Source organism: Harpia harpyja, chromosome 14 (genome assembly GCF_026419915.1).
Source record: "Harpia harpyja isolate bHarHar1 chromosome 14, bHarHar1 primary haplotype, whole genome shotgun sequence".
NCBI lineage: Eukaryota > Metazoa > Chordata > Aves > Accipitriformes > Accipitridae > Harpia > Harpia harpyja.
The window spans coordinates 7,820,730-7,847,315 of NC_068953.1; the positions used below are offsets into that span (position 1 = coordinate 7,820,730).

The 26,586-nt window shown below is 50.8% G+C and overlaps 2 protein-coding genes across 2 annotated transcripts in view; one reads left to right on the plus strand and one right to left on the minus strand.

The window, feature by feature from the left end:
• Positions 1–1,984, minus strand: part of HID1 (HID1 domain containing) — a 30,514-nt gene extending 28,530 nt beyond the window's left edge. The window contains exon 1 of the mRNA XM_052808149.1: positions 1,724–1,984. Coding sequence (XP_052664109.1) covers positions 1,724–1,789 — 66 coding nt within the window. The 5' untranslated portion in view covers positions 1,790–1,984. The remainder of the gene's footprint in view (positions 1–1,723) is intronic.
• A 3,373-nt stretch (positions 1,985–5,357) lies between these two features.
• On the plus strand, positions 5,358–26,431 carry CDR2L (cerebellar degeneration related protein 2 like). Its single transcript, XM_052808490.1, has 5 exons — positions 5,358–5,933; positions 18,487–18,599; positions 20,486–20,634; positions 21,613–21,777; positions 23,631–26,431. Exons 1-5 carry the CDS (start codon positions 5,855–5,857, stop codon positions 24,514–24,516), a joined length of 1,392 nt encoding a protein of 463 aa, XP_052664450.1. The 5' UTR covers positions 5,358–5,854; the 3' UTR covers positions 24,517–26,431.
• Positions 26,432–26,586: the final 155 nt, after the last annotated feature.

Consider the following 26,586-nt stretch of genomic DNA (forward strand, 5'->3'; position numbering starts at 1 on the left):
ATCCAGCCAAGAATGAAGATTTTTCTCCTTCCTTTATTCGGGGCCCCAGTGAACCTTCTTTCATTACACACATCGATAAACCGGGGGAGGAGAGCACTCTCTTCTTGGCTGGCAATACGAAGGATTGCCTCATACAGGATTTTCTTTGTGAATAGCAGACTGAGAAGATCTCTGTAGACTTGATTTCCACCCCCCTGCCAATCTCACTTGATAAGCATGTTTCCCAGTAGAGGAAGGACAGTCCAAAGCTGAAGGCACTCTGAACTATTTAGCATCTGGACGAGACTTTGGAAGAATCCCTTAAAACATTAATTCATCCACTTCTTTTTTTTGCCTAGGGATGTTGTGGAACATCTACAATTGGAGGTTTTTAAGAACATGTTCAAAAAAGCCATTCCTGAGCAATGCAGATAGAAGTGATACTGCTTTAGAAAGTATAAACACAGTTTCTCAAAGTCTCTTCCAGCCTTACTATCCGTGATTCATTTCCCAGTCCTAGTCTTCATCTCCTGAGTTTTTACAAATTTTCTCATATTACCCTTTACATTCATACCCTTTTCTTCTGAATTCATCCCCCATTGTTATGTATCTTTCTGCCATAACCTCCAAGTTTTCTTAGCAGCTGTTATTCCTTCACCACCAAAGGTGGATCATAACAGCAATTCTCCATTGTAGCTCAGAAGAACCTGAGACGTGATTGCTCAATAGAGCAAAATCCCTCTGCTCCTTAGACAGAAGGACAGTCTACTAATTTTCTGCCAGTGTGCTGCTGCTACCAGGCTCTCAACTTAAGAACTAAGCTAGCTCCCAGGACACGTGCAACATCTGCTAGACCTCTAGGCAACCACACTCCCTATACACAGTCCTGACTTCCTTTCACTTAATTCCTTCTCCTCTACAGCCTGCAGAAATAAAGCATAATTTCACAGGTAACAGATGGAAGCTGCTTCTCCTGCAAAAAGCTCTCCCAACATCATGGTTGGCCAACAGCCCTTTCGATCGGCTATGACCCAAAAACAGGGCAAGGTTCTCCACCAATTATTCAGGAAAAAAAAAGATACAGAAAAGGGGGCATTGGCAAACCTTGTGGTGATGTAAACCTGCAGCTGAATACATTAGGAGCTGTGGACATCCCTTACGACAGCAGCATCTCGGTCTGCTACCACACGATGCTGTTTAGCAAAGCGAAAGATGTAGCGGCTGCGAGTGCGGTGACACAGGCATGGCCCTGCCAGACCTGACGGCAGTCCCCACGAACCGGCTGCTGCCCCGAGGCAGAGCGCGGCCTTATGGCGTTACTCGTGCCCCTCCATAGACCAGCGACACGGCGGATAGGACCAGCTTGCCCAGACCCCCCATGGGCTCCCCAACCTTATGGCAAGGCCTCACTGCGAGAGCCTGGACCAGAGCCAGCCATGGCTAAACCCCCCGGCGGTGTTGTCACCTCCGCCCTCCCTGCTCACCACAGTCGGGCTGCGTGGACAGCGGCCCGGCCGCCCCCTTCCCTCAGCCCCGGGGGGGGTCTCGGGGCAGGGCCGGGGGAGAAGGGCCTGTCAGCCCGCCCCGGCTGCCTCCGAGCGTCCCCGGCCACCTCACAGCCGCGGGAGGCCGCGCCTCAGGGCGGGCGGGCGGCTCCCGACATGGCGGCCCCCCTCACCTCACCTCACCCACCGCCCGACATGGCGGCCCCCCCTCCCCTCCCGCCCGACATGGCGGCCCTCACCTGAGTCTTGGTGGTGAGCTGGATCACCGCCTTCCTGAAGTTGAGCTTGGAGTCGGCGCTGCCCATGGTGCGGCCCGGCTCGGCGGGGCTGCGGCCTGCCAGCCGCGGCGGGCAGAGCCGGGCAGAGCCGTCCCTCACGCCGCCGATCCCGCCTCCCTTCCTCGGGCCGCCGCTGCCGCCATCCCCCTTCCCCGCGCCGGCGGCTCTCCCTGCCTCCCTCCCTCCTGTCAAACCCGGCCTCGCAGGTGCCGGCCCTCCCTCCCCTCCTCCCGCATCCCTTCCTCCGCCCACGGCCGCGGCTCCTCCTCCGCCGGCCCCGCCGCCAGCGCTCCATCCCGCCCCGCCGCCGCCTTCCCCCTCCTGCCCCCGCCTCAAGCTCCCCTCCTTTCCCAGCTCCGTCTGCCAGCCCTTCCCCGCTTCTCCCCTTCCCTCCCTCCATCCCCTTTCCGCCCGCAGTTCGCTCCCCATGGCCGTGCTCCCCCTGCACCCTTCCCTCGTCTCCCCTCGCTGTGAGGGCCCACAGCAGAGCGCGGCTTTCCTCATTTCGCCCTCCTCCTCCAGCCCTTCCTCGCTCTCCCCTCTGGCCTAGCCTCCCTCCACCGTCTCTGCCTCTCGCAGCCCCCTTCTCCTTTTCTTCCCTCCTTCTTTCTTTGCCTTCTCGCCCCCATCAGCTTCCTCTGCCCCCATATTGCCCCCTTCTCCCTCCCCTCTGCCCGCAGCCTTTGTCCCCGAAGCCCCTTTGCTCGCCTGCTGTCGGGCTCAAGCCCCACTACAGCTCTGTCTGGCCACCGCTGGAGAGCCCGGCCCTTCTCAGCAGCCTGGCCCCGAGCCCAGATGATCCAAAAGCGGGATGCCAGGGAACAACCGGCTCCAGCCTCTCCCTAGTCCTGGGATGAAAGGGGCTAGGAGCAAGCAGGCTTGTACCAAGTACCCTGTGCAAGCACCTTATAACGAGGAGCTCGTCGCGTGTGGCAGCCCATTAATCCTAATGAAATTCTACACACCTGCAAGGAGAGGTTGTTTTATAACCCTGGGGACTGGGAATTCAGGATTTGGCCCTCATTGAGCACCTTAAAGCAGCTGTTTGAGGTGATTCAGTATTGCCTTTGAAGCTATCGTCACTGTTTTCTGCACCGAGCAGCTCTGTGAACTGCAAGCAGGTCTTTTTGGTGTCGCTGAGTTACAATTTCACATGCTCAGCTCTGCAAACCTCCTTTCTTCAGAGGAAATGAGGTAATTCTAATCATTTTGCAGAAGAAAGCAATGTGCTGACTCCCCAGCTGGGGCAGACTGTGGGAATTCTCATTTGTTGGCATACAACCTGTACAGAAATCACCGATGTTTGATTATATTGAGTGACAGGTCAGATCTGAGATATTCTTGTCAAACCTGGAGGAGAAAAATATTTTCACAAAATCATGTGCCATGGTTTAAGCCCAGCCAGCAACCAGGCACCACGCAGCCTCTCACTCACTCCTTCCCCCTACCAGTGGGATGGGGGAGAGAATTGGGGAAAAAAAGTAAAACTTAGGGGTTGAGATAAGAATGATTTAATGACTAAAGTAAACCAAAATATAATACTAACAACAACAATAATAAAATGTAATAATAATAATAAAAGGATTATAATAAAATAAAATAAAAAACAAATACAACACAAGAAAAGACAAGTGATGCACAATGCAATTGCTCACCACCCGCTGACCAATGCCCAAGCAGCGATTGGCCCCTCCCGGCCAACTTCCCCCAGTTGATACACTGGGCATGACGTTCTGTGGCATGGAATATCCCTTTGGCTGGTTCAGGTCAGCTGTCCTGGCCATGCTTCCTCCCAGCTTCTTGTGCACCTGCTTACTGGCAGAGCATGGGAAGCTGGAAAATCCCTAACTTAGGATAAGTGCTACTTAGCAACAACTAAAACATCAGTATGTTATCAACATTATTCTCACACTAAATCCAAAACACAGCACTGTACCAGCTACTAGGAAGAAAATTAATTCTACCCAGCCAAAACCAGGACATCGTGTCACCTGGCTTTTGCTGTGAAAGAGCCTAGGGCTTTGCATCCAAGCACTCACTCACTCAGTATGGCTACACTATATAGATAAATGATAATAATTTATTGTTAGGAACAGAATAATTTTCACAGGCAATTATTTTTCACAATTAATAGAACAGCTCAGTTGGAAGAGACCTACAACGATCATCTAGTCCAACTGCCTGACCACTTCAGGGCTGACCTAAAGTTAAAGCATGTTATTAAGGGCATTGTTGAAATGCCTCTTCAACACTGACAGGCATGAGAAAATTAAGATTTTCCCATTTCTATATTAAAATTTCTTAGAAAAAGATCTAGGAGCCCGTAAGAGATGTCTTTCTCCCAGACACATCAAAAGCGCTTGATTATCTTTGCTGAGTTATAAATGCCAGGTTAAAAGAGACTCCTCGATTCTGGTCTGCAACTGCATTAAGGTGGAAGATTTTCCAGGCAGTCACTGAATTTTGGGAGTATATAGATATGTATAGAAAGGTCTGTGAGGAGAGAAGGGGAGAGGGATCACCTACAATTTCTCTCTTATTCCCTGCTTTATCTCCCTCCTCTGCTGCCGTACACAAGAGTACTAGCCATTGCTTTAATCATCCAGGGGCTCTCACTTGCCTGTCACTGCTGGATTGGACAGGGTTTTCTGACATAGATCCCATCTTTTCTGGATGCACAGTCTGCTGCTCTTGTGTAAACATCTTATATTGCCTTTTCTGTAGGCACCAGTGCAAGGTAATGCAATCAAGTATAAATCCAGGGAGTTCGATCACACAGAAGGGGGGGGGGGGGGGGAAATCATCTAAACTCATTGTCACATGAGTTAATGTTAGAGTCTCTGATGGATTCCAGGGCTGACAAGGACAAATAAACCGCCTCGGACCAAACTCCACACTAGCAAGTAGGAGAAAGGCCACCTTCTCTAATGCTTATTCCCTTAAGCTGAAAAGCCAATACCAAAATCCCAAGTCTTTTCTGAACTTACTTGTATGTAACAGACACATTTCCTCCTCAGAACTCTACAAATCCTCATTTCCCTCAATTTTAAGCAACTTCCACCCTTCAGAAAGACACAAGAGTTTATCCTCAAAAATAAGAGGGAAACCTGCATCAGAAGCACTCATTTCTCATCAGGCTGCGAAACCGGGAGAACATAGAGGCGGAGGAAGAGCTAGGGAAGACCCAACACTAAGGTTTGTATGAAGTTTCCCCTTTCACAGCACCAGCTGGGGAGCTTAGAAACACCCCCACCTTGAAGAGCAACCCATCCAACCCCACCAAGGCGGAGAAGGCACTGACATCCCCACTGAAGGATCCCGACATTTGCCCAAAGTCACCGAGAAGCCCACGGCAAGGCCAGGACACCCTCCGCATCCCAACCGGCGCTGGAGCGAGCCCTGCTTCTGAGTGACCTCCCCGGGGGTGGCAGGGACCCAGCCGGAGGTATCATAGCGGGGGGGGGACGACACTGCGGGGCAGCTCCCTCCGCCTTGCAGCCGGGGTCACCCCACCTTACCCACCCCAAACCCCGCTCCCTGTAGAGCCCCATGCCCGCCCCGCTATCCGCTGCGGGGCTGGGCGGAGAGGAGGAGGAGGAGGAGGAGGAAGGAGGAGGAGGCCGGTGTCTCCTCGCCTCCCCCTTCCCTCTCGCCGGGTTTCCTTGCAGCATTTCCATGCTAGAGGTCTCCACCGAGCTGCGGAGAGAGGATCTGCCTGGCTGCGCCGGGCCCTCTTCCTTCCTTTGTGCATCCCCCAGCCCCGTGCAAGCCGTGCCCCCCCCCCGCCCCGGCCGCCACGTCCCCGCTTCATCCCCTCCCCGCCCCGGAGCCTCCCCCGGCCCTGGAGGCAGGAGGAAGCCGCCCCCCCCGCCCCCGACTCCGGGCAGGCAGAACCGGGGCAGCGGCGAGGCACCGGGTGCCACGTCGTGCCACCCCCCCCCTCCCTCCTTCCCGGCCCGGTCGGGGCACCGAGGCCGCATCCCCGCCCGCATCCCTGCCCGCATCCCCGCATCCATCCCCGCTCCCCATTTTCGGCGGCGGCGGGGTCCCCTTTGGCGGATGCTGCGCGTCTCCCCGGGCCGCTGGTGCTAAATGCTGAGCGCCGACAGGATGGAGGAGTTTCAGAGCGAGGAAGAGGAGCCCTGGTACGACCAGCAGGACCTGGAGCAGGGTAAGGATGGGGACACCCCGTAAGCTGCCAGGGATGGCGGGCCAGGGGGATGCGGGGGCAGAAGAAGGGACAAATCCCGGGTACGGGAGGGTGGGATACCTTCTCTCAAGACTCCTATTTGCTTGGCAAAGCCAGCGCCTCGTCCTGCGGCGGTACCTCCGTGGAAATCTCGGCTTCGCTGCTCCAAACCGCTGTCCTGGTCATGGAAAGTTTAAACCTGATGAGTAGAGGCAGGGAGCCCAGATCTGTCCTGGGCACCAGGGGGGTAAAAAATTTGGTCTGTTAGGTCCACAAGGAACCTGGTTCCCCAGAAAACTTGCTGCAGGCAGAATCAAACATGGGTAGTTATGACATTGCTTTCATCTCGAAGCAGTTGCAGGTAGAGCGAGCAAGCACACGAGTTAGAAATTCATACATCGGAAATAATGTTTTGCTAAGCTGAGGATGCTGAAAGCATCTCTCAAAAGCTTTTGCTGTCCAAGCCCAAATCCAAAGGGATCTTCAGCTTCTAAGTCACCTAATTACTTCTGGAGATTTTTCCAATCAGCCATAAAAGCAGGAGAAATTAGGAAGGAGGAAAAAAAAAAAAATCAAGGCCAAGTTTCAAACAGCAAAAATAGCCTCTTCAGAGGATAAACATTCACTTGTGTAGGTTGTTTTGAAGTAACTGTACCTACATTTGGATTAGTTCTATGTAGTGTTTATCCTAAGGCTGGACAGCTGGTGGCTGTGGGTATTTGGGGCTGCTTCTTTTTTTCCTATTCTTTATTTTATTTTGCTTCTCCTAATATTTTGAGTCAACACGCAGTAAGTAAATAACTGGAAGAATTCCTGTTTCAGGCCAGCGGCCCAGGAATGAACTGAACTGATTTGTCAATGCATAGGGAAAAATCATTCCTACCTAAACACGGTAGCCCTCTGCCACTTTGCACTATAGGTACTGTACAGTTATATATTTGCTTTAGCCAGCTGACTGTCAGCAGGGACGTGCGGTCCAGCTGCAGTGCCTTTGCCCATCCTCGCTCCAGTATGTTATGTCAAGATTTAAAGTTTACACAACTTCAGCTGCAGGGCAGAGGCCCAGCAAGGAATGATAACCAGCCCCCCAGGGAATGTTGCAGCTGTTTTTAAACTCCAATTTCTCAATTAACAGGAAGTATCAATAGTGGGATACTGGGCCCTGTTCTTTGAAACACAACAGTCAAATTAAGCCAGGGCAGAGCATGGAGATGGAGCTATCAGCTGAATAAACAGTGCAGCCTTTGAATGCTCAGAAATTCACATTTCTGGGTGACGTCTTCCCATGGCTCACAAGGGGCCTGGGCACTGGTCCAGGGGCAGGATCCAGGCTGAGAAACAGCAGAACTACAGATGAATATAGGGAGTGTTGAACAATGCGGGGCCGATTGGTTTTTAGCCTAACGCTGTCCCTGGTGTCAGGTTTATGAGTCAGCACTGGCACCGTACAACTGGCTCACAACAATAAAACCACCTTCCCACTGCAGGCCAGGTTCCTAGCTCTGTCCCGGCAATGTAAATGCAGAATAACTGCCTCCAGATGATGGATCGGTGCTAGGGATAGACTCCACCTTTGAGCACATACAGGACTGGAGGAAAACACAGACCCAAAACAAAGCCCAGCTGTAGGGTTTGTAGCCTCCTGTACAAATGGGGGCTGCACAGGCTTGCACAAACTCAGAAGGAGAGATGGGGAAGGCTTTAACTGAAATCAGCCAACTAGAAAGGTCCTACAGGGTAATTACAACCGTAATTAATTTGCATGAACCACAAAGCATCAAGAAGGACAGTACTAGACTTTGTCCACATACACTGGGCCTTTACATTACAGCCGTAGCAGTATCTGGAAGTCTTTGGTGACAGCACAGCCACAAAGCTGTTGGTTTGGAAATGGGAATGGAAGTATGGTGCGAGACATCCAGCATAGCACAATTACAAGGCAGTCACAGGCCGGCATTACTAAGAGGATCGGCATGCCAACAGCCCAGGGTTGCACAGAAACCCATGCCTGGCAGCAGCACCAGGAAGGCGGAGGACAAAAGCATAGGCTTAAAGACTGTTCCTTAGGAGCGAGGGGTGGGAGAAACAAGAAACAACCTAAGCTAGGAGAGCAGAGAAGGTTCTTCTGTGAACCAGTTGGTTGCTGGGCCTTTATCATCATTTCACAGCATCATCAAATATTTATTACATTTACATCCAAAACTGTTTGCTAAGCAACAGATGGCTTAACTGGGAGCTCTGTGATGATTATGTTAATTAACCATTTTAGCACCGCAGAGGAAATCATGCCTCCAGCTCCACTCTGAGCACCTGTTACTTTCCTGCCCATCTTCCACAGAGCTTTGCCTTGCTGAAGTAACTAATATTTTCAAGAAAATAAACCCCAGTCACTCTTTTTTTTTTTTCCCCTGAAGTGCCCATAGTGACTGACTGCATCCACCACATGCCTCAGAGGCAGCAAGATCTGGTCTCCAGCCTCAGGGCCCTTCCAGCCTCGTTCAAATGAAGCTGGTACCTTTCAGATTCCTTTACCTGTTTCCTAGCATTCTGTAAGCCTGCATGGTTCAAGGCATTGTACAAAGATGCCTTAGCGCATAGAAGCAGAGACTCAAATCCCAGCCAGGATACTTAGCAGTGACATGGAAACAGTAGTGGTGTCCCCTGAGGTGTTTCATTCTTATGATGTTTCCTCTGGGAAGGCTTTCTGATTTGAAGAAAGTGGTAAAAACGGAGCTCCGATCGCTTAGTAGGATGGCTTTGCTTATTGCCAGGCTTTCTAAGCATGAATAGATGTCAGTGCTGCTTTGGTTCAGCCATAGCCTCACTTTCCATGGGCTGGGGAATCTGTGCCTCTAAGCAGTAAAACCAGAATACAGCGATGGTGAACCTTTTCCCAGCCATTGAGAACTGATGATGTGGTTACAGTTGCATCATACCCTGTGCACAGAGTGTACGTGCAGCCAGACCCCAAGAGAATGAATGAGCTAAAATTAGAGAGTCTGAGCTGGGGATAAGTGCGGACACCTTTTCTGTTCATCAGAAGCATTTGTGTTCAGAATGGCTACGTGCCAACTCCATCGCCTCTGGATCCAAACAGAGCAGCAACCAGACCCAGCGGCTATCTCTGCCAGCCACTTCCAGTCTTCATCTCCCCCACAGCAATCTCCCAAGACAAGTTCTCCTCGCAGTCACCCCGCTGCATTCTCTGATCTTCCCAGCTTCCCTGCCAGCATTCAGGTCTAAGACAAAAAGCAGGGTGCAGCCCAACAGGAGGGGTCTCAAAGTCACCCTTTCGGTCTCTGGAGCCTAAATATAGCCTCAGTGCTGGGGTGATTCCTCTCATGTAAATAAAACAGCCTCGCACTTCTCCAAGTTAGCCAGCAGGACCAGAGGTAGTACAAGAGCCAGCACCTCATCTCATTGCCACTGCAAGGCTGGTAGTCCTCTCCTCCTAGGCAACCATAGAAACTTTTGGGGCAAACCATCTGCAATGCAGGCTTAGGACTTTACAGCTGTAACCTCTAAAGGTCTTCAGATTTAAGGATCTTATTTTAATTCCTCCGCCTCCTGCCAAGCATCTGATTGCTTGCATGCTAAGAAGGAAAATGACACAAGGTGCTGAGCTTGCACCACTCCCAACTCATCCATGTAAAGACACAGGGTCACCAGTGCTCCAGTGATCGTCCCCTGACATTGGGATGAACCCAGGGGATCAGTGTTAGCACCCACTAGTGCCCATACCTGCCTGTTTTCTGCACCACCCAGCCTACATGGGGTGGTCCATAGAGCTGCAATTCCTATCAGCTTGCCCAAAGGATTCAGTGCACTGGGGAGCAAGCGGTACCCCAAATTTTGTCCTTCATGATGCAGTTATCCCAGCAGTCCAGCTCAGGGGACAAGGCACGCAGCTTGCCTGTCCTCCAGGAGCACAGCAGTTAACTCGCTGTCCTTCCTCCCCAGCGGCAAGCCAGAAGGACAGAGTTTTGCCTGCAGTAGCTGAGCCACTTACTTATTTAGTGGTGCAGTACAGCAGGTAGCTTATGGAAGTGGAAAGTTTTCAGTGACTAATTGCTGAGCTGCTTGGGAATGACAAGAGGGACTAGAAAAGTCACAGGAGACAGGGAAATAAGATGACAGTTAGGTTAGTCTGAGGAAGGGATGAGAGCCTCCAAATCTAGGGAGTTAAAAAAAAAAAAGAACATATATATAGATGTATTTTCCTAGAATAAAAAGTCCCCTGTTGCGTGAAGGCAGCAAGAAAAAGGGGTGTAAGAGCCCCACACAGCAACTTCCAGGATCTCCCTCCTGGTCTCACAGAAGCTCTTTTCTACATCTGCTGAACCCCAGCACATACTTCCAGCTGGGGGAGGGAACAGAATTAGAGGAACTGCTGGAAAGGGAAAAGGAGAGGCAAAGGGAAAAAAACCCAACAAAATAAATCAGTTTGCCATATCTCCCATCCTGAAACAATCAGCTAACAGCAGCACTTCTCCTTGGCAAGGCCATGCACGAAGGATTTATAGTCCAAGTCCTGAAGGACATTCCCCCCATGGCAGCCCTGAGCCTGAGGGACTGGGAGCCAAGGCACCAGCTGCTAACACCCTGCACGTGGAAGCTGTCCCCCCACGCCAGAATTTTCCAATCCTCTTTCTTTTCTCCTGTACCAGACAGTGCTGGCTGGTGACAGGGCGGGTGCACTGACTCAGGAACCAGAGCTGTGACAGCAGCAGGGTCTGATCCTGCTCCTGCTAAAAGCAGTGCCAGCGCTCAGGCTAATGCACGGCTTGCTTGCTCCTGCACACACTCGATCTCCTCTGCTAAAAGGCCTTTCCCAGAGCAGCACAGTGCTATACTCCCACCTCACCCGACTAATACATCTGTGTGCTCACACCTAACACACAGTAAAGGCTTCCAAAGCTTCTATTTAACCTGCTCAAAAACACATGTGGGCCAAGAGTTTAGGAAAATATCTCCAGTACAAAATAATCTGGAGGAATGAGACCAGATGTTACACAACCGCTGGTCTTTGCACAGCTGGGAATTTTAAAGTTATTTTATGTTAGAGTTTGGGTTTTTTCCATGTGTATTTAACAAACAGTCGTAAACCTTCTCTCCAAAAGATGACAGTTCTTTTAATGGTTTAAACAGCCAGTTCCTCTGCAGCCTTCTGGGGAGTCACTCTAGGTTATCCTGTGTGCAGTGCAGCTGCCCTGGCACTGCTCAGTTAACTGAAGATTTCAGTCCTTTGAGTGGGTAGTATCCAGGTCCATGCTGACCTTTTCCAATGCTGCAGCTGCAGCGATAGCAGTTGGAGCAAAGACATTATCATGCTGTCCTCCAAGTTTTCTTGGCCCGCAAGCAAGTGTTGAGCCCTGGGAAGGCACACTGGACTGGGAGGTGGTAGGTGAGCACCCATCTCTGCAGGAGGAGGCAGAGCAAGGAGCAGCACCCCACATCCCCCGGAGCATCAGTCTTTGCAGCAGAGCTGCTTCAGGGACGCTGGTTTTGGTGTTGGGCTCCTGAAAGAGGCATTGCCCTGCATCCTGCTCAGGACTAGTGATGGACATAAATAACGCCATCTTGAGAGTACAGCAAGTATTTCATCACTCTCTTTCCTTGCAAACTCAGACTGGAAGGCTACAGTACTGTGTTCTTCCTGTGTAGCTCCACAAACGGCACGAATCACTCACCTGAGGTCAGGACCTCTTCCCACATGGGCATCTCCTCCAGCCAGGCACAAGGCAGCCGGAGGAACAGAGCTTCAGAGCATTTCCCAGCAGTGGATGGGAAGGGAGCAGTAGTGGGGCAGCAGCAGGCAAGATGATACACTTTTCTTTAAAGCCAAGCAGAGGGGCTGCTACAGAAGAGGTGGGCAGGTTTTTGGTGTTGCTGCAGAGTGGCAGGCTGTTTTCTGCCTTTAGCTGTAACACATGGCTGTGTAAGAAGGATCTTCTCTGTACCTACATGCCTCTGGCACATGAGAAGTAGCAGACAGGAGTAACCAGCAGCTGCGGTGCTGGCAGCGGTCTCGGGGGCTGCTGCAGCTGCAAGTGGCAGTTGTTCTGGAGCTTGGTTGCTCGCTGAGAGACCAAACCACTCAGGACTGGCAGTCCTGCCTGCCTCCCACCAGCAAGAGGGCAGCAAGGGTGACCGAGTTGGCTGGCAATGGCTCAGAGTAGGAAAATGCATTGTATGAGCACGAGCGGGGCTGGAAAGCAGACATTGTTAAGGCAGCCCATTGCTGTGGGCACTGTTCCCTACCACGCAAGCACGCTGACCTGTCCTTTGCAGGTCGCCTTTGCTTGGGGCTCTGCACATGCACAGTACTGTGGTGCAGCAGCAGCAACAGACAACATGTAAAGTCTCCCTGGTGCTCATCCTCCTTGTCCATCCTGGGTCAGTTACAACCTCCTGCCTCCAAAACACACCAGGGAGGTGAGATTCCCACATGGCATCAATCCACATGTCTGCATCTTTAGCTTTAAAAGACTAAAAGCCTCTATGCAGGCTCTCTGCATCCCAACATAATTAATTAATTGGAACTTTGCTGCCTGGAGGAGGGGTGCATGCAGGAAAGCACTGGCTGCCTTTCTCCCTCCTCTTTCCTCGCTTCTCCTCCCCAACAATGCCACTTGTATGTATTTATTTAGGACGCTTTCCGATCCAGGTGCACTATCAGAGCCCCCAAGGTACCAGTCACCGAGCTCTTTGAAACCATTTTAGCCTACAAGGCAAACACAGGCACCAAGGCTGTTTAGATAAGAGAACAGCAAGGAAAGACACAGATGGGGCCCCAACCATGGTCTAATAACATACTCCATGTTATCATGCTCTAACAACTTCGCAAAACGCACATTGATTGCTGTGGGCACAGGGATGGGACTGCTGTGTGTGTGTTTGTATAGAGACATGCAGATTATAAGCAGAGGTAACGCTAACATACAGGGAAGGCTTTGGGGCACAGAATGATAGAGGGCAGAAAGAAAAGGTGAGTATCAATTAAATCAAAAAAGCCTGATGAGCATCGGAGAAGACTAAAAAAAAGAAGAGCCGATAGAAAGGAAATACTGAATAGGACTGAAAAATACAGAAGGCAAGGAAGGGAGCAGCAGGGGCTGAGGAGGCTGGAGGGCTTCCCTGCAGCACAGCACGGTACAGACAGTGCATCCCTGAGCCCCTTGTCGGGGTTTTCCACTCCTTGGTGGTGCCACTTTTGCTCAGGGGACTAGAGACAGCATGGAGGGAGCTGCTATCATTGCACCGTGCTTACCTCAGTCCCCTGCAAACCACCTCTCTCTACCACCACCTGAGCTCCCCCCCTACCAGGGACACTTGCAAAGCCAAAGGCAGCCCAGGGGTACATAACAGATTACGCAAGAGAAAGAAAAGACAAAGAAAAGGAAGAAAAAGCAAGCAGGAAGCCCAGCAAATCTCATTAGGCTAACAGAAATGCCCATGTGACCAACATCAGCTCAGCCCAGCTAGAGCCATGGTTTGAAACGAGGAGGAGAAGAGGTCGGAGGCAGCTGTGCTGCCAGGGGCTTCACGCACACCCTTTGCCTGCTCTTACCCAGCCCTGCCAGAGGCATCTTTCCCCCTTGCTGCATTGGGCTGCTCTGCAAAGCCATCGCTGCCTTTGCAGTACCCCCGATGACACCAAAATGGCAGGTCCCCACGAAAAACACACAGAACATCAAGTGCAAAGCTGAACTGGGTAGCAATGTCTGAGTTATGCCACTGTAAAAGGGATGGAAAATCCACGCCTCAGCAGTAACGCTGGTGGCTCTCTGAAAGCTCTGCCTGGCCATGGGAAACGCTATCACCTGTGGAATGGGCATGTTGAAAAGGCTTTTCCAGGTTGCTTGTGAGATGTTGTCAAATGGCACTTGCTTCTCTGCATCCCAGCACGTTCCATTGCAAAGGCTTATAAGGGCTAAGTACACAGATTGCCTCCATCACCTGTCATGGAGCAGCAGTAAGTGATACACAAAAGCTGATCTTCATTGTAATACACCCAGACAGCACAATCCCTTGCAACTAAGAAGAAAAATAAATGAGTAGCAAGTACACCCTACCCTGGGGTAAACCAGCATAGCATCATTTATTTAGATTTTGAAAGGAATAATTGCACCTACCCTTGACTCTAAGTACCCATGTGTAATGGAGCAGACAGCAAATGCAATTAAATTAAACGTCAACAGCATTAAACATCAGTTCTTAACTCTCAACCTACCCCATCCATCAGCTGACAAGCACCCTGAACTTCCTCCAGAGACCTCCACACCAGAGCTCTGCTAGCTGCTCCTCCCTGCTCTTTAGCAGGTGAATTCACCATCTGCAGCAGTAGGGGAGGAGCAGCCCTTTCCACAGCCCCACGTTTAGGAAGGGACCAGAAGTAATTCCTTCATAGATGCTTAGCTGAAAAGGACCTGCAAATGCATGCACCATAAACCCCTGCTTTTTGGCACTCCCTGCAAGCCTGCCTGTCTTGCAGAATGGGGACAGGGTTAGTTTATTTAAAGGTGAGGAGCAAAGCGCAGCATCCCTCACCTGCGCTCGGAGCAGCAGGCACGTTTTCTCACGGCCTAAACACATGAATCCCTTGATGCAAGAGAGATGACGGGAAAGCCCAAAGCGGCTGCTCCAGATGGTGGCTTCCTCCGAAAGCCTTATTTACAAGGACCATCTGAATAGCTACCGGATCACCATCATGCCGAAAGCAGCCGAAACCTCCCCTGCCTGGCACCAGGTTTATAGTCCCCCACAGCCACAACCAGGGGATGCTGGGGAGAACACCCCCCTTCAGAGAGCGGGCTGTGACAAAGACTGCTCTGACCAAACAGATGCAGGCCAGCACTGGGAAGGCAGAAACAGCTCCAAACCCTCTTTGTGCTTAATTGCAAGCTGCTGCGAAGGCTGGGGAAGTGCCCAGCTCCACAGCAGCCCCTTGCAGCGCACATCTGCCTGTGCCAGCATTGCCACAGGATGCTGCAGCGGGGGAATACCCTGCAGTTTGTTCCTCAGCCTCTTTCAGTCAAAGACAACCTGCTACAGCTTTTGGATAAGGATTTTTTTTTTTTCAAGTTTCCTCAGTGACACAGAGCTAGCAGAATTATCGCTGGGCTGCTGCTGCTGATCTCCACAGCTCCAGGACGGCTGCCTCCTTGATGTACTGCCCAGCCATGCTCCCCTGTACCAAGTACTGCTCAGATTCAACTCCTGCTCCCTTCCCACCATATAGTCTCTCTTCTCTTCCCCTCCCTCCTTGCTCAGGCACCTTTCCCATGGAAGCTTGCAGGGAAATGCAGCCTCCGTCCCTCCCTCCACTTCGCTCTGTAGGCACAGCTCTTTGTTTGGGGACGCGGGCTGTCTCCTTGGCTGGTGTTAATTAGAAGGGTCACGTCAGCACTTGCAGCACTGAGAGCCAGAGGGCACCAAGCTGGTGCTGCCCAGGATAGTTTGCGTCCGTAGTCCTCTCCCAAATAGGATTTGGGCAACACCAAGACCCCCATTTTTTAAGTTGGATGTTGGCCATTTCATGGCAGTGCCTTCAGCGCAGGCAGGCTGCAGAGGGATCGGGCATATCAAGCGGACACAGAGCACAGCCGCTCCCCACCACTTTATTTCTCCTCCTGTGTTGAGAGGGGAGGGGGAAGGGAGGCATCAGCATATCGGCTAAATTAGGGCAAGTTGTACGGCACTGGCTGGCTGATCCAACAGTGGAGAAGCAAACAGAAATAAAAAAAATTGTGGGGAAACCACAGTGCTATGCAGAGAGAATCCCCAAATTCCTAAATAGTTCTTTTTCCCCCCAAAACAACTTACTGAAATTTCACAATCAGCCTCAGGTTTCCGAGGTCTCCAAGGAGAGGAGCTGTGTGCTCCCCCAGCCCATGCAGAGCCACAATTAGTGCCAAGATCAAGAGGGATCTGGTCTAAAGATGACATTAAAGCACTTCCATGCAGCATCCCCACCCCCTGCATGGTCCCACAGCCTGGGGGAGACCAACAGGTGGGGAAGAGGACTCGGGCGCAAGGCAGGTGGATGAGACAGGATTACCGAGGATGCTTTGGCTGGCTGGCAGGCAGAGAGTGAGTGTGTGTGTGACGATGGCTGAGGCAGTTAAAAGACACTAGAAGAATGAATTCCCCCATGTCCTTCAAGCCTGGGGTCTCCCAGGCCCTTACACTCAAAATGGAAACGAATCAATTTTCTCCTCAGAGCTCAGCCCCGTTCTTTCCTCTTTCCTCCTCGTCCCCAAACACTGCCCATTTCCCCCATTAAATTATTGCTGACAGAGCCCTTTAAATTACAATGCAGGATCTTGCACTGCCTAATCCACTTAACTCAACCCCAGCTGATTAAATTGGATGCCATATGGTGGAAGAGCACTGGTGTAATCCACAGGGACGGGGACACACTTGACTCATTACCTGGAGCGCAGCACGGAGCCCTCTCACTACACACCTCTGTGCCGGGGCCCTGCTTGCTGCAAGGGATGCGATTTGCAAGGTGCCGGTCTCCAGCAGCGACACTGGCTCTGGCAAGGTGGCGGTGCCATTAAATACAGCCCCAAGCAGCTTAAAGGCACAAATTGTCCTCATCTCTGCTGGCATCTGGCTGTTCCCCCATCCCCAGCTGGTGTAGCAAACACTCAGTCTCCCAAGGGCACTTTGGAAACTAGGGAAATTTTGTGCTTGGAAAAAAAAAAAAAAGAAAAAAAAATAGGTGGATGAGGTCTGTCCATGGGGAAATGTGCCAATATCTTGATTGCACTGATAGCTGCAATCGCAGCCCTCAGACCAGGTCATGTGCAATGATGAGGATTATAATTAAAAAGGTCACAGCCTAGAATAACACCCTGCAATGCAGGCCACAGCTGGAGAGCACATTCCCATGGTAAAGGGGAGATTTGAGGACACACTGAGCAGCTGTTGGCTGGACCACATCTGGGGAGCCAGCCCTCGGCACCGCTGGAGCTGCAGGGAAAGAAACAGGGCCATCACCCAAACTAATAACATATCAGCACTTCCCACAGTGCAGCATTATCCATCAGGCAAGCCCCATCCCAAGCACTGACAGCACTAATAGCACTCCTCCCGGCGAGCACTCGTGCCCAAGAGGTCAGTGTGAGCCTTGTTTTGTGATGTGCCATTTGAAGTTTGAGAGATCAGTGATTTTCCCAGGCTCAGAATACATCCTAGGCATGCTGGTTCCCCTTCTTGTCTTAGTTACCAACTATCCCTCTTTCCCAATCAGCTGCATAGCCAAATTAACTACTGGAGGAAATTACAGCTGCTCTCAGTCCTGGCAGAGCTTTTGCAAAACACATCATTAGTTGCAGACTAGAGAGGAGCATTATGACAGGCTGAAAATGCCAGGGCAGGAGACCCAGGTCCCCTCACACACTGCAGGATTGCCACTCCTTAATTATCTAAACAGACCAGAGAGAAAAAGAGCAATAACACACATCAGGACCTGTTTCCTTACCTTTTTGAAGGTTTAAGGCCAGATTTTCAGTCTGTCACCATAAGAGCTAGAAACTCACCTCTAAAAGCATCAGGAAAAATAGAAAATCACATGATCATAGGAGGTCAGGCTTTAAGAAGACAACCAATTTCTGTGAAAGCACAGGGATGTTATCAGAGCTAGCTGTGCCATCCCAGGCCCACAAACAGCATCACCTGAGGTGCTCAAGCTTTGGCCAATACAGGACTCACAGGGTCCTGGGGCTTTTTCTTTACCTAGGAGGCAGCAAACCCAGTATTTTAAGCCAACTACACTGTCAATGTCTATTTTTCCTTGCACTTCTTCTAAAGTCCAACTATTTCAGTAGCTTCCTAAGGGTGTTTAGAGGTGGCAGAGAGTGAACACAAAGTGGTTTATCCTCACCCTGGAGCTGCCCCAAGGAAAGAGCTGCAGACCTGGCCGACACAGCACTGCCGGGGCAGCAGATGCAGGAGGTGCTTCCAGCCCCCTCGGGCCACGCGTGGTTTTATTACTCATGTCAGTCTGTTAGCAGGTGATGGATGGAGGCTGACAGGGAAGGCAAGGCACTCCCTTCGTTAGAGATAATAATATAATTTACAGAGCATCCCCAAGGCCCTGGGGGGCTTTACCAACCCTTGCTCTCATTCTGACAGATGCTGAGCCCGTTTCAGCCCTACAGGTCTCAGCAATAGAGTATGGAGGTGCTGAGCACCTGCCACAGCCAAGCCCCATGGGCCTGATCCTGGCTACGCAGCGTGGAGTGCAGTGCAGAAGGGTTATGCAGCCAGCCGGGCACCAAATCCTCATTGCATGGAGGAGCTGCAGATGTCCCGAGCTTGGCCTCCCCTTAGTCCTGCAGCCCAGCAAAACAAAAGAGACCAGATCCTGTATGTCCCATAAGCATGCCTCCATGTCAAAACTTGCCAATAAAACCAGCACCGTGCAAAATGTGCCACTGTGTTTGGTGCGGTGGCATTCGGGGACCCCCCCATCCACCCGTGGAGCCACGAGAACTGCAGCAGCTTTGTCCCATCTGCTTTTCAGACTTGCACTTGGCCGCAGAGCTGGGGAAGACACTGCTGGAGCGCAACAAAGAGCTGGAGGACTCCCTGCAGCAGATGTATGCCACCAACGAGGAACAAGTGCAGGAAATTGAGGTAGGAACACAGTCGGGCCAGGGATGGGGACAGGGGCTCCTCGGCCACTGCTGTCACCTAAGCGTGATGGTGGGGAAGGGGCTCTTCCACCAATACCAACAGCTCAGATGCCAGGAGAAAGGAAGGGATGTGCCACGGGGATGGGATTTAAAGCCCATTCCAGCCCTGGAGAGGATTCCCTTTCCCCACTAACTGGGATTTTCACCATTCTTGCATCCCTACGCCCTGCTCAGATGTGCACACCAGATTTTGGCACGAGGCTGCATCTGGGGCACGTTTGGCCTTTCCCTGCCCATCCACCAGCCTTCACACTCACTTCTCTTTCCTCTGCTGCTGCTTTCCCTCGATTCTAGTTATTCATAATCGTGTTCCCAGCTGGCCCCTCGGTACCCCCGTAACACAGCTTCCTTTGTTAGAGGCATAAAATAGCTCTTTCTCCAAGAGCTGCAATCTAAATCAGTGTTTCAAGCATCCTTTGGGGTCAGGGCAGTATTTCTAAGAGCCCACAGAACTGAGCTTAGAGGCTTAAACCTGCTGTGCTGGGAGGGTTTTCATCTACTGGAAAACTAGGGATCTGTGAATTAAAAAAGATCGGAAACCCCCTGATTTAAAAAAGCCCAGGGCAGAGGAGGGCTGCGAGTTCACAAGAGCAGCATGTGATGGCTGCAGGGATCTGACAGCTGATGTCTGAGGAAACTGGTGGATGGATTTAGCCATCCCCCGCCAGCAGCCCTTCAGGAGCACGTCCACCATAGGATTTGGGATCTGGTCCTAGCTGAGGGTGAGCTCTTGGGTAGATGCCCCTCTCCCAGGATAAAATCTTGCAATGACAGACTCACAGAGAGGGGTCTTTGAACACGCAGAAACCGCAAGTCTGCTCACATTTCACGGACTCAGAGTTTTAGCCGGAATTCCCAAGGAAACACAGCTTCTACAATCGATCTGTCAGGCGATCCAGTAACCAACCAGCCAATTTCAGTCAACTTTGGTGAAGGGTCACAGTCCCAGGGATATTAACTTTCTTTGGGTACTGGGAATAAAAAAGCAGCTGAATAGAGAGAGATTGAGGTTAGTGCCCTTCACAGAGGGCAGGGGAATTTCAATCGTATTTTAGACATAAAATGACTTACAGTGGGCAGGGGGTATGAATATTTCAAGTGTGGAAGAGGCTTCAACTAGGCAGAGGACAAATCAGCCACAAAACATATTATCAGACTGTCCTGGTTTCAGCTGGGATAGAGTTGATTGTCTTCCTAGCAGCTGGTACAGTGCTATGTTTTGAGTTCAGTATGCGAAGAATGTTGATAACACTGATGTTTTCAGTTGTTGCTCAGTAGTGTTTAGACTAATGTCAAGGATTTTTCAGCTTCTCATGCCCAGCCAGCGAGAAAGCTGGAGGGGCACAAGAAGTTGGCACAGGACACAGCCAGGGCACCTGACCCAAAGCGGCCAACGGGGTATTCCATACCATGGGACGTCCCATCTAGTATAGAAACTGGGGGGAGTGGGAGTGGGGGGATCGCCACTCGGGGACTAACTGGGTGTCGATCGGCGGGTGGTGAGCAATTGCAGTGTGCATCATTTGTACATTCCAATCCTTTTATTATTACTGTTGTCATTTTATTAGTGTTATCATTATCATTATTAGTTTCTTCTTTTCTGTTCTATGAAACCGTTCTTATCTCAACCCACGAGTTTTACTTCTTTTCCCGATTTTCTCCCCCATCCCACTGGGTGGGGGGGGAGTGAGTGAGCGGCTGCGTGGTGCTTAGTTGCTGGCTGGGGTTAAACCACGACACAGAGGAAGCAAAAGCCGTAGGAATTTCTGCCTGTGAAACAATCTGGATTTTGGATGCGGAGTGTTTCTGGTTTGCTTTTTCTTGCAGTACCTGACCAAGCAACTAGAGACATTGCGGCAGATGAACGAACAGCATGCCAAAGTCTATGAGCAGCTGGACCTGACAGCACGGGACCTGGAGCTAGCTAACCAGAAACTTGTGCTGGAAAGCAAGACATCCCAACAGAAGATACAGTGGTACGGCCTCCCCTACTCCCACCGCAGTGATACTGTACCCAAGAGACCTTCATCTCACCTTTCCCCTGCCCCAAAGTGCAGAGCGTCCTTGCTATTTAAGCCATTCTCTTATCAGTCAGGTTTTGCAGCTATTTACAACACAAGCTCATTGCACCGATGCTGGTTGCATTGACCAATGCAGAGGTCAACCACAGCACAGGCGCCCCTGGGACAAGGGCTGGATAAAGGAGTGTCTGAAGCTGCCAGGAGAGAGGCACAGCAGCCTCTCCTCAGATGTGTTTCCTTGAAGAAGAGGCACATAATCATATCAGGGAGGTCCCCAGCATACAGCCCAGCAGAAACACTAGGCACAGTTCCAGCATCTAATGAAACCCTGGCTAGTCCATGCTGAAACACCAGTTTATCAATAATATTTCTTTCCTAAAACAAGCCCATGATCAAGGTCATCCCTGGACACAACAGACTAAGCCATGCCCTTGCAATGCAGCATCTTTTGCAAACAACTGTGCAGAGAGGGAGGGAGTTTCAGAGCAGAGAGTTTTACAAACTGCATTCACAGCCAGAACAAAACTAAATCTCTACCCGGTCTCTCTGTGTTTATCTCTACAAGATAAACAAGAGGAAGAGGGTAAATAGCTCACCTGCTTGCTTTTAGTGCAGAGATATTCCAGGATAGTGCTTATGTCCCAGAGGTGACTGTTTTAGCCAACTGATCTGAGGACAGAGGGTCTCAAATTAGTATATGATCCCTTGCCACTGCTCCAATCCCCCACCCTTTTCTACAAACACTGCCATTCAAGAGTGACCGTGCAGAGAAAGACCAACCACTGCCATGAAAAGCAAATGCTGTCATGCTCCCAGGGCACATCTAGAAACTGGAAGCACCTTCCGCAGACTGGCTTTCTCTATAGGGAAAAAACACCTTTCAAGGACCCGTAGTGCTTGACTCCTCATCCATGCTCCCTCCTCTCTTCGCAGTTTGACAGAAACGATCGAGGGGCTGCAGAACCAAGTGGAGGAGCTGCAGAAGCAGGTGGAGGAAATGCGGAGCTTGGAGCAGCTCCGCATTCGGCGGGAGAAGAGGGAGCGGCGCCGAACCATCCACACCTTCCCTTGCCTTAAGGAACTGTGCTCCAGCCCCAGGTACAGAACCTTGCCTTTAGCAAACCCTCCAACCTTCTCCCCCACCTCCTCTGCCTGTGAACAGGGGATGAGGTGGGTTAGCCCATCTGGGGGTGCACAAAACCCCACATACACCCTGGTAAGAGACCTAGGCTTTGCATCAGAGCCTGAAACTCAATGCTGGAGGTGAAGGAAGGACCTCCCTCTCACCTACCCGCCCACCTAAGCAGGTGGCATTGGCAAAGCGGAGCCTTCATGATCCCAGCATCAGTGATGCCTCGAATGGGGAGACGTAAGCTCTTTTTCAGAGGGCAAGAATAGCTACCCAGGAGGATCTGGACGCCTCATGCAGCTGCACTGGGCCAGGTTGGAGGGGACAGGCATTGCCTGGAGGGGCTGGGAGTCTCCTGACACGTTGGCAGGGAGCTGTGTGGGAACACACATCGGACAGGATGCGTTGTTCGAGCTCTAGATACTTCAAACCAGCATCTCCCAGTACAGCCCACCCAGTAACACATAATGTGAAGAGGACCCTTACCTCGACACAGCTTCCCTTCCCAAACCAGCACAGCCCTTTTTCCCTTTGCAGCTGCCTCCCAGAACAGTACCAGCATATCTGGCTCACTCAAACCAGCTGAGATGGTGCATTTTGTCCTGTACAATGCCAGTACACCCCAGGAGCACCAGTCACACACCAAGATATGCCACATGCTGCCAAGTGTTGGATGAACACCTTCAGCACTATTGCACACTTGATCCTCCTTAAAACCTAGCCACTGTGTTAATTCACTGACCTCGTGAGGGCATTTCTTGCTCAGCTTTGTCCGTAGTAGAGGCTTCTTTAAATAGATAAGCAATCGATAAACTTTGTTACTGAAAGCATCCTCTGCCAGAGGATACGAACAAAAGACACTTTTACTGCAGTAGCAACAGGGATGTTTATGAGGCCATAACCTAACCCCCAGCAAAATCCACTTGATGTCTCTGTGGTTCTTTTCCCCCCAGCCCCCCAATGCCACTCTCCCCCCAGTGCCTCGGGACCTTAGTTCGGCTTGCAGCTCTGCAGTTGGCTCTGAAGGTCAGGCTGCCCTTCAGTAACTTGGAAATCTGTTCAATACCCCCCACCACCAGTCATGCCTCCCAGGGGAAGCCATGGTGCTTGCTCTTTTCCAATCTGTTCTAACCAGATAGGATGCCGTGGGCACTTCATTGAGGAGGAGGAAAATCTGATTTCCCGACAGCAATGCGAGGGAAGGGGGAAGTGCTTGTTATCACTTCCCAGGCAATGAAGAAGGGGCAACTCTGTCAAAAGTCTCTGTCTGCCTCCCTTGCTGTATAAATCTTCTCCTGCTCTCTCTGGAGCACCTCCCAGACACAGGACAGCAGAGCCTGTGCTTCTGGTTTTTGTCTGGGTGGGGTTTGGGGTTGTTGGCAGATGCAGTCAGTAGTTTGTAAACTCCATGATGCAGTTAAGTAGCTGATGAACTCCAGCAGGAAAAACTCAAAGCCGCCTACTTCCAGCTCAGACTGGTAGCACTTGAACATTCAGCTTTGCTTCACGGCGACGTTGTTGGCTTGGCCGTTAACCAGATGAGTCTTTTACCTTTTAGGGTTTCATTTCCTCCCTGTCTTTCAGGGGCTATCAAATGAGACTGCAGGTTCTCTGGGACAGAGACTGGTCTCTGTGTCCAGAAGTGCCCCAGCCACACCTTGTGGTCTCCTGGAACACAGGAGGAGGCATGTCTCACTCCATGAGCTCAGGTTACCTCCTTTCTGGGCATCAGTGGAATTACTTACATGACAGTAAGATACAATGAGTCCTTCACGGACTGTCACTTAGTCAGACTCCCTCTAGGGTCTTTCTTCTCTTTCAGGTATGAGGATGCGTTCCAGGTCCACAGCTCTTCCACAGAGTTCAACCAGAAGCCACTGGAGAGGGAGAATGAACGTCTCCAAGCCATGGTGAACTCCCTGAGGTCCCAAGTCAACCAGGAGAAGCAGCGGAAGGAGAGGGTTGAGCGAGAGTACACCTCTGTTATTCAGGAGTACTCGGACCTCGAGCAGCGGGTGTGCGAGATGGAGAACTGCAAACTGCGCATCAAGGAACTGGAAGCAGAGCTCCTAGAGCTACAACAGATGAAACAAGTCAAGAAGTATTTGCTCAGCAGAGAAGACAACTTGTCTGAGGCCCTCCTTGAGCCGCTGAATAACGCCCCAGAAGCAGACTACATTGACCTCTCTGAGGAGGAGGGAGGAAAAAGTCATGGGCCATCAATGACGCCTTCCCCAAACCACCCTGTCCGGAAAAGCTGCAGTGACACAGCCCTCAATGCCATCGTGACCAAGGATGCCGTGAGTCGGCACGAGGGCAATTACACGCTGCACGCTAACAACGTGCGCAAACGGGGCATGTCCATCCTGAGGGAAGTGGACGAGCAGTATCACGCCTTGCTGGAGAAGTACGAAGAGCTTCTGAGCAAATGCCGGCAGCACAAGGACAGCGTGCGCCACACAGGGGTCCAAACGTCCCGGCCCATCTCTCGCGACAGCTCCTTCAGAGACTTCCGAGGAGAGGGACATGAGTTGGAAGAGCGGAAAACCATGGAGAAGACCATCAGCAAACACGTGGAGGCCGTGGACAAGCGGCTGGAGCAGAGCCAGCCCGAGTACAAGGCTCTTTTTAAGGAGATCTTCTCCCGCATCCAGAAAACAAAAGCAGACATCAATGCCACAAAGGTGAAAAACAAGAGCAGCAAATGAGTCCTGCCTCTCTGCAACTCCCACATGCAATTGCAACAGCCAAGTCTTCTCTTCAGCCCCAGGAAATGCCACGTGGCCCCTCTGCTTTGAAGGCTCGAGAGGTCTATAAGCAAGAAAATGTCACGGAGACTCAACTCACTTTTTTAAGCTTGGGCTCTGGACAACTCGTTGGGACAATTGTACATTGTAGTTAGAGGATTTCAGAAACTGTATGACCGATCTCTGCATGAGTTACTGCCGCTGCCAGACATCACAACAGCAATGTAAACCACACCACGAAAAAAGAAAACCGATCACCTCCTCCACCCTTTTCAGCTTGTCTTACAGCCCGAGTATCTGCAAGCAAAAGCCTGGATGTCCTCCAGCATTCTGCCACAGTTGGGGCGCAGTGTTTCAAAGTAAAATGAAAAGCCATCAGAACTTCAGGGGCTGCTCCAGCACACCAGCCCAACCCTCCACTTTGGTTTTATGGCTAAGAACCTACGCTTGTACCCAAGAGACTTCTGTCTATGCCTTCCCCTTCCCCAAAGGACAGTATGTTCTTGCTATTTAAAGCCATCCTCTTATCAGTCAGGTTTTTCAGCTACTTACAATGCAAGATCATTGCAACTGGAAAAACTTGAAGAGAAACATAAAACTGTTCTGTCTTCATCAGCGTCGCTTAGTATTTCAGTCCATACCCTCCAGACTTTGTAGGCATATGGGATTTCCTCGCTTTCAATCTGCCCCAGTATTTCAGCCCAGGTGAAGCACTGTGCCTGGTAGGAACTTGCTGACCAGGGCTTTCCCATAAGCTAGACAAGAAGTGCTATTACAGTATCAGAGACATGCTTTCATCTCATGGTCTGGGTACCACCAGCCCTCTGTGCTGTGCTCTTGAAGAGGTTGTCATTGCCCCATTGTAGCAAACTCCTCAAATACAGCTTGCATGGGCTTGCAAAACTATCAGTGACTTGCATGCAAGCGGAAGGATAAAGCATCTTACGGCGTCAGGAGCTCTGGCCCTGGCAGTAGTGCTGATCACACATTGCCCCACACTTTCGCTCTGAGCATCTCCCCAGTCGAGAGGACGGATTTCAGTTTTCTGCTGAAAATAATCTTTCTTGGCTGAGATACTGTCTCCAAAGGTTGTCACCTCTCATGTTCCAGTTCACTTTCCAGCACTGAAATCTCCTCACTTTTGCTTCTACAGACATGCAAACACACAGCCAAAAGGCCACTGCAGTCTCAGGAATCACCAGTTTCCATTCTTCATGAATTAGGTGTTGACCTTGTATGGTCAGACACGTGTTTTAGGCAGAGAAGCAGCATTTCATTACAGCTTAGGCAACACCCTGAGCACTGAGCCACAAAAATCGAGCAGTTCAGTGTAAGCTACCTATTCTGTACCTGCCTGGAGAAATTTTAGGCCAGATCTGGATTCTATTTTCACCAGTTTACATCCCAAAATCTTGGGTAAATGGTTGGGATTTTTGCACGAATAAATGGGAATGTGGCTTTGGAGGGGAAAGACTGTTAAAATGTAATTATCCTCTGAGTCTAGGGCCTTGGTGTTAGGAGGAGCTACCTTTCTTTCACTCACCATGGAATTAATGCAAAAATACCCCCCAAAATACCCTCTTTTGTTAAGCTGAGTACCATGGAGGTAAGTTGGCAGGAGTGCGATGGCCAAACCATACCCGCTCCAGAGGTCTCCTCCTCAAACCGCCCACCATCAAATGCTCCGCTCTTCCATGCTCTGCATTTTCAGATGCCCTATGGCCCCAAGCTCAAGAAATATTAGGAGCCATACGCACGACTGTGGCTACCAGCTCTGTAACAGTATGGAGAACCTTCATGCCTTATTTATTTATAATGGAAAGCAGTTGTCTAATAAAATAAAATTAATAAAAATGAACAACAGCAGCAACAAAAACAGCATTTTTGATTTTCTCAGAGCATTCACCACCCCATTACTTCAACATTTGTAGCAGGGCATATCTGAAGCAATGTTGGTTTAAGTCAGCCAATGTTTACTCTTGTAATCATCTGGTTGCTGCAGAGGTGTGGGAGGAGGATCACCTTCACTTT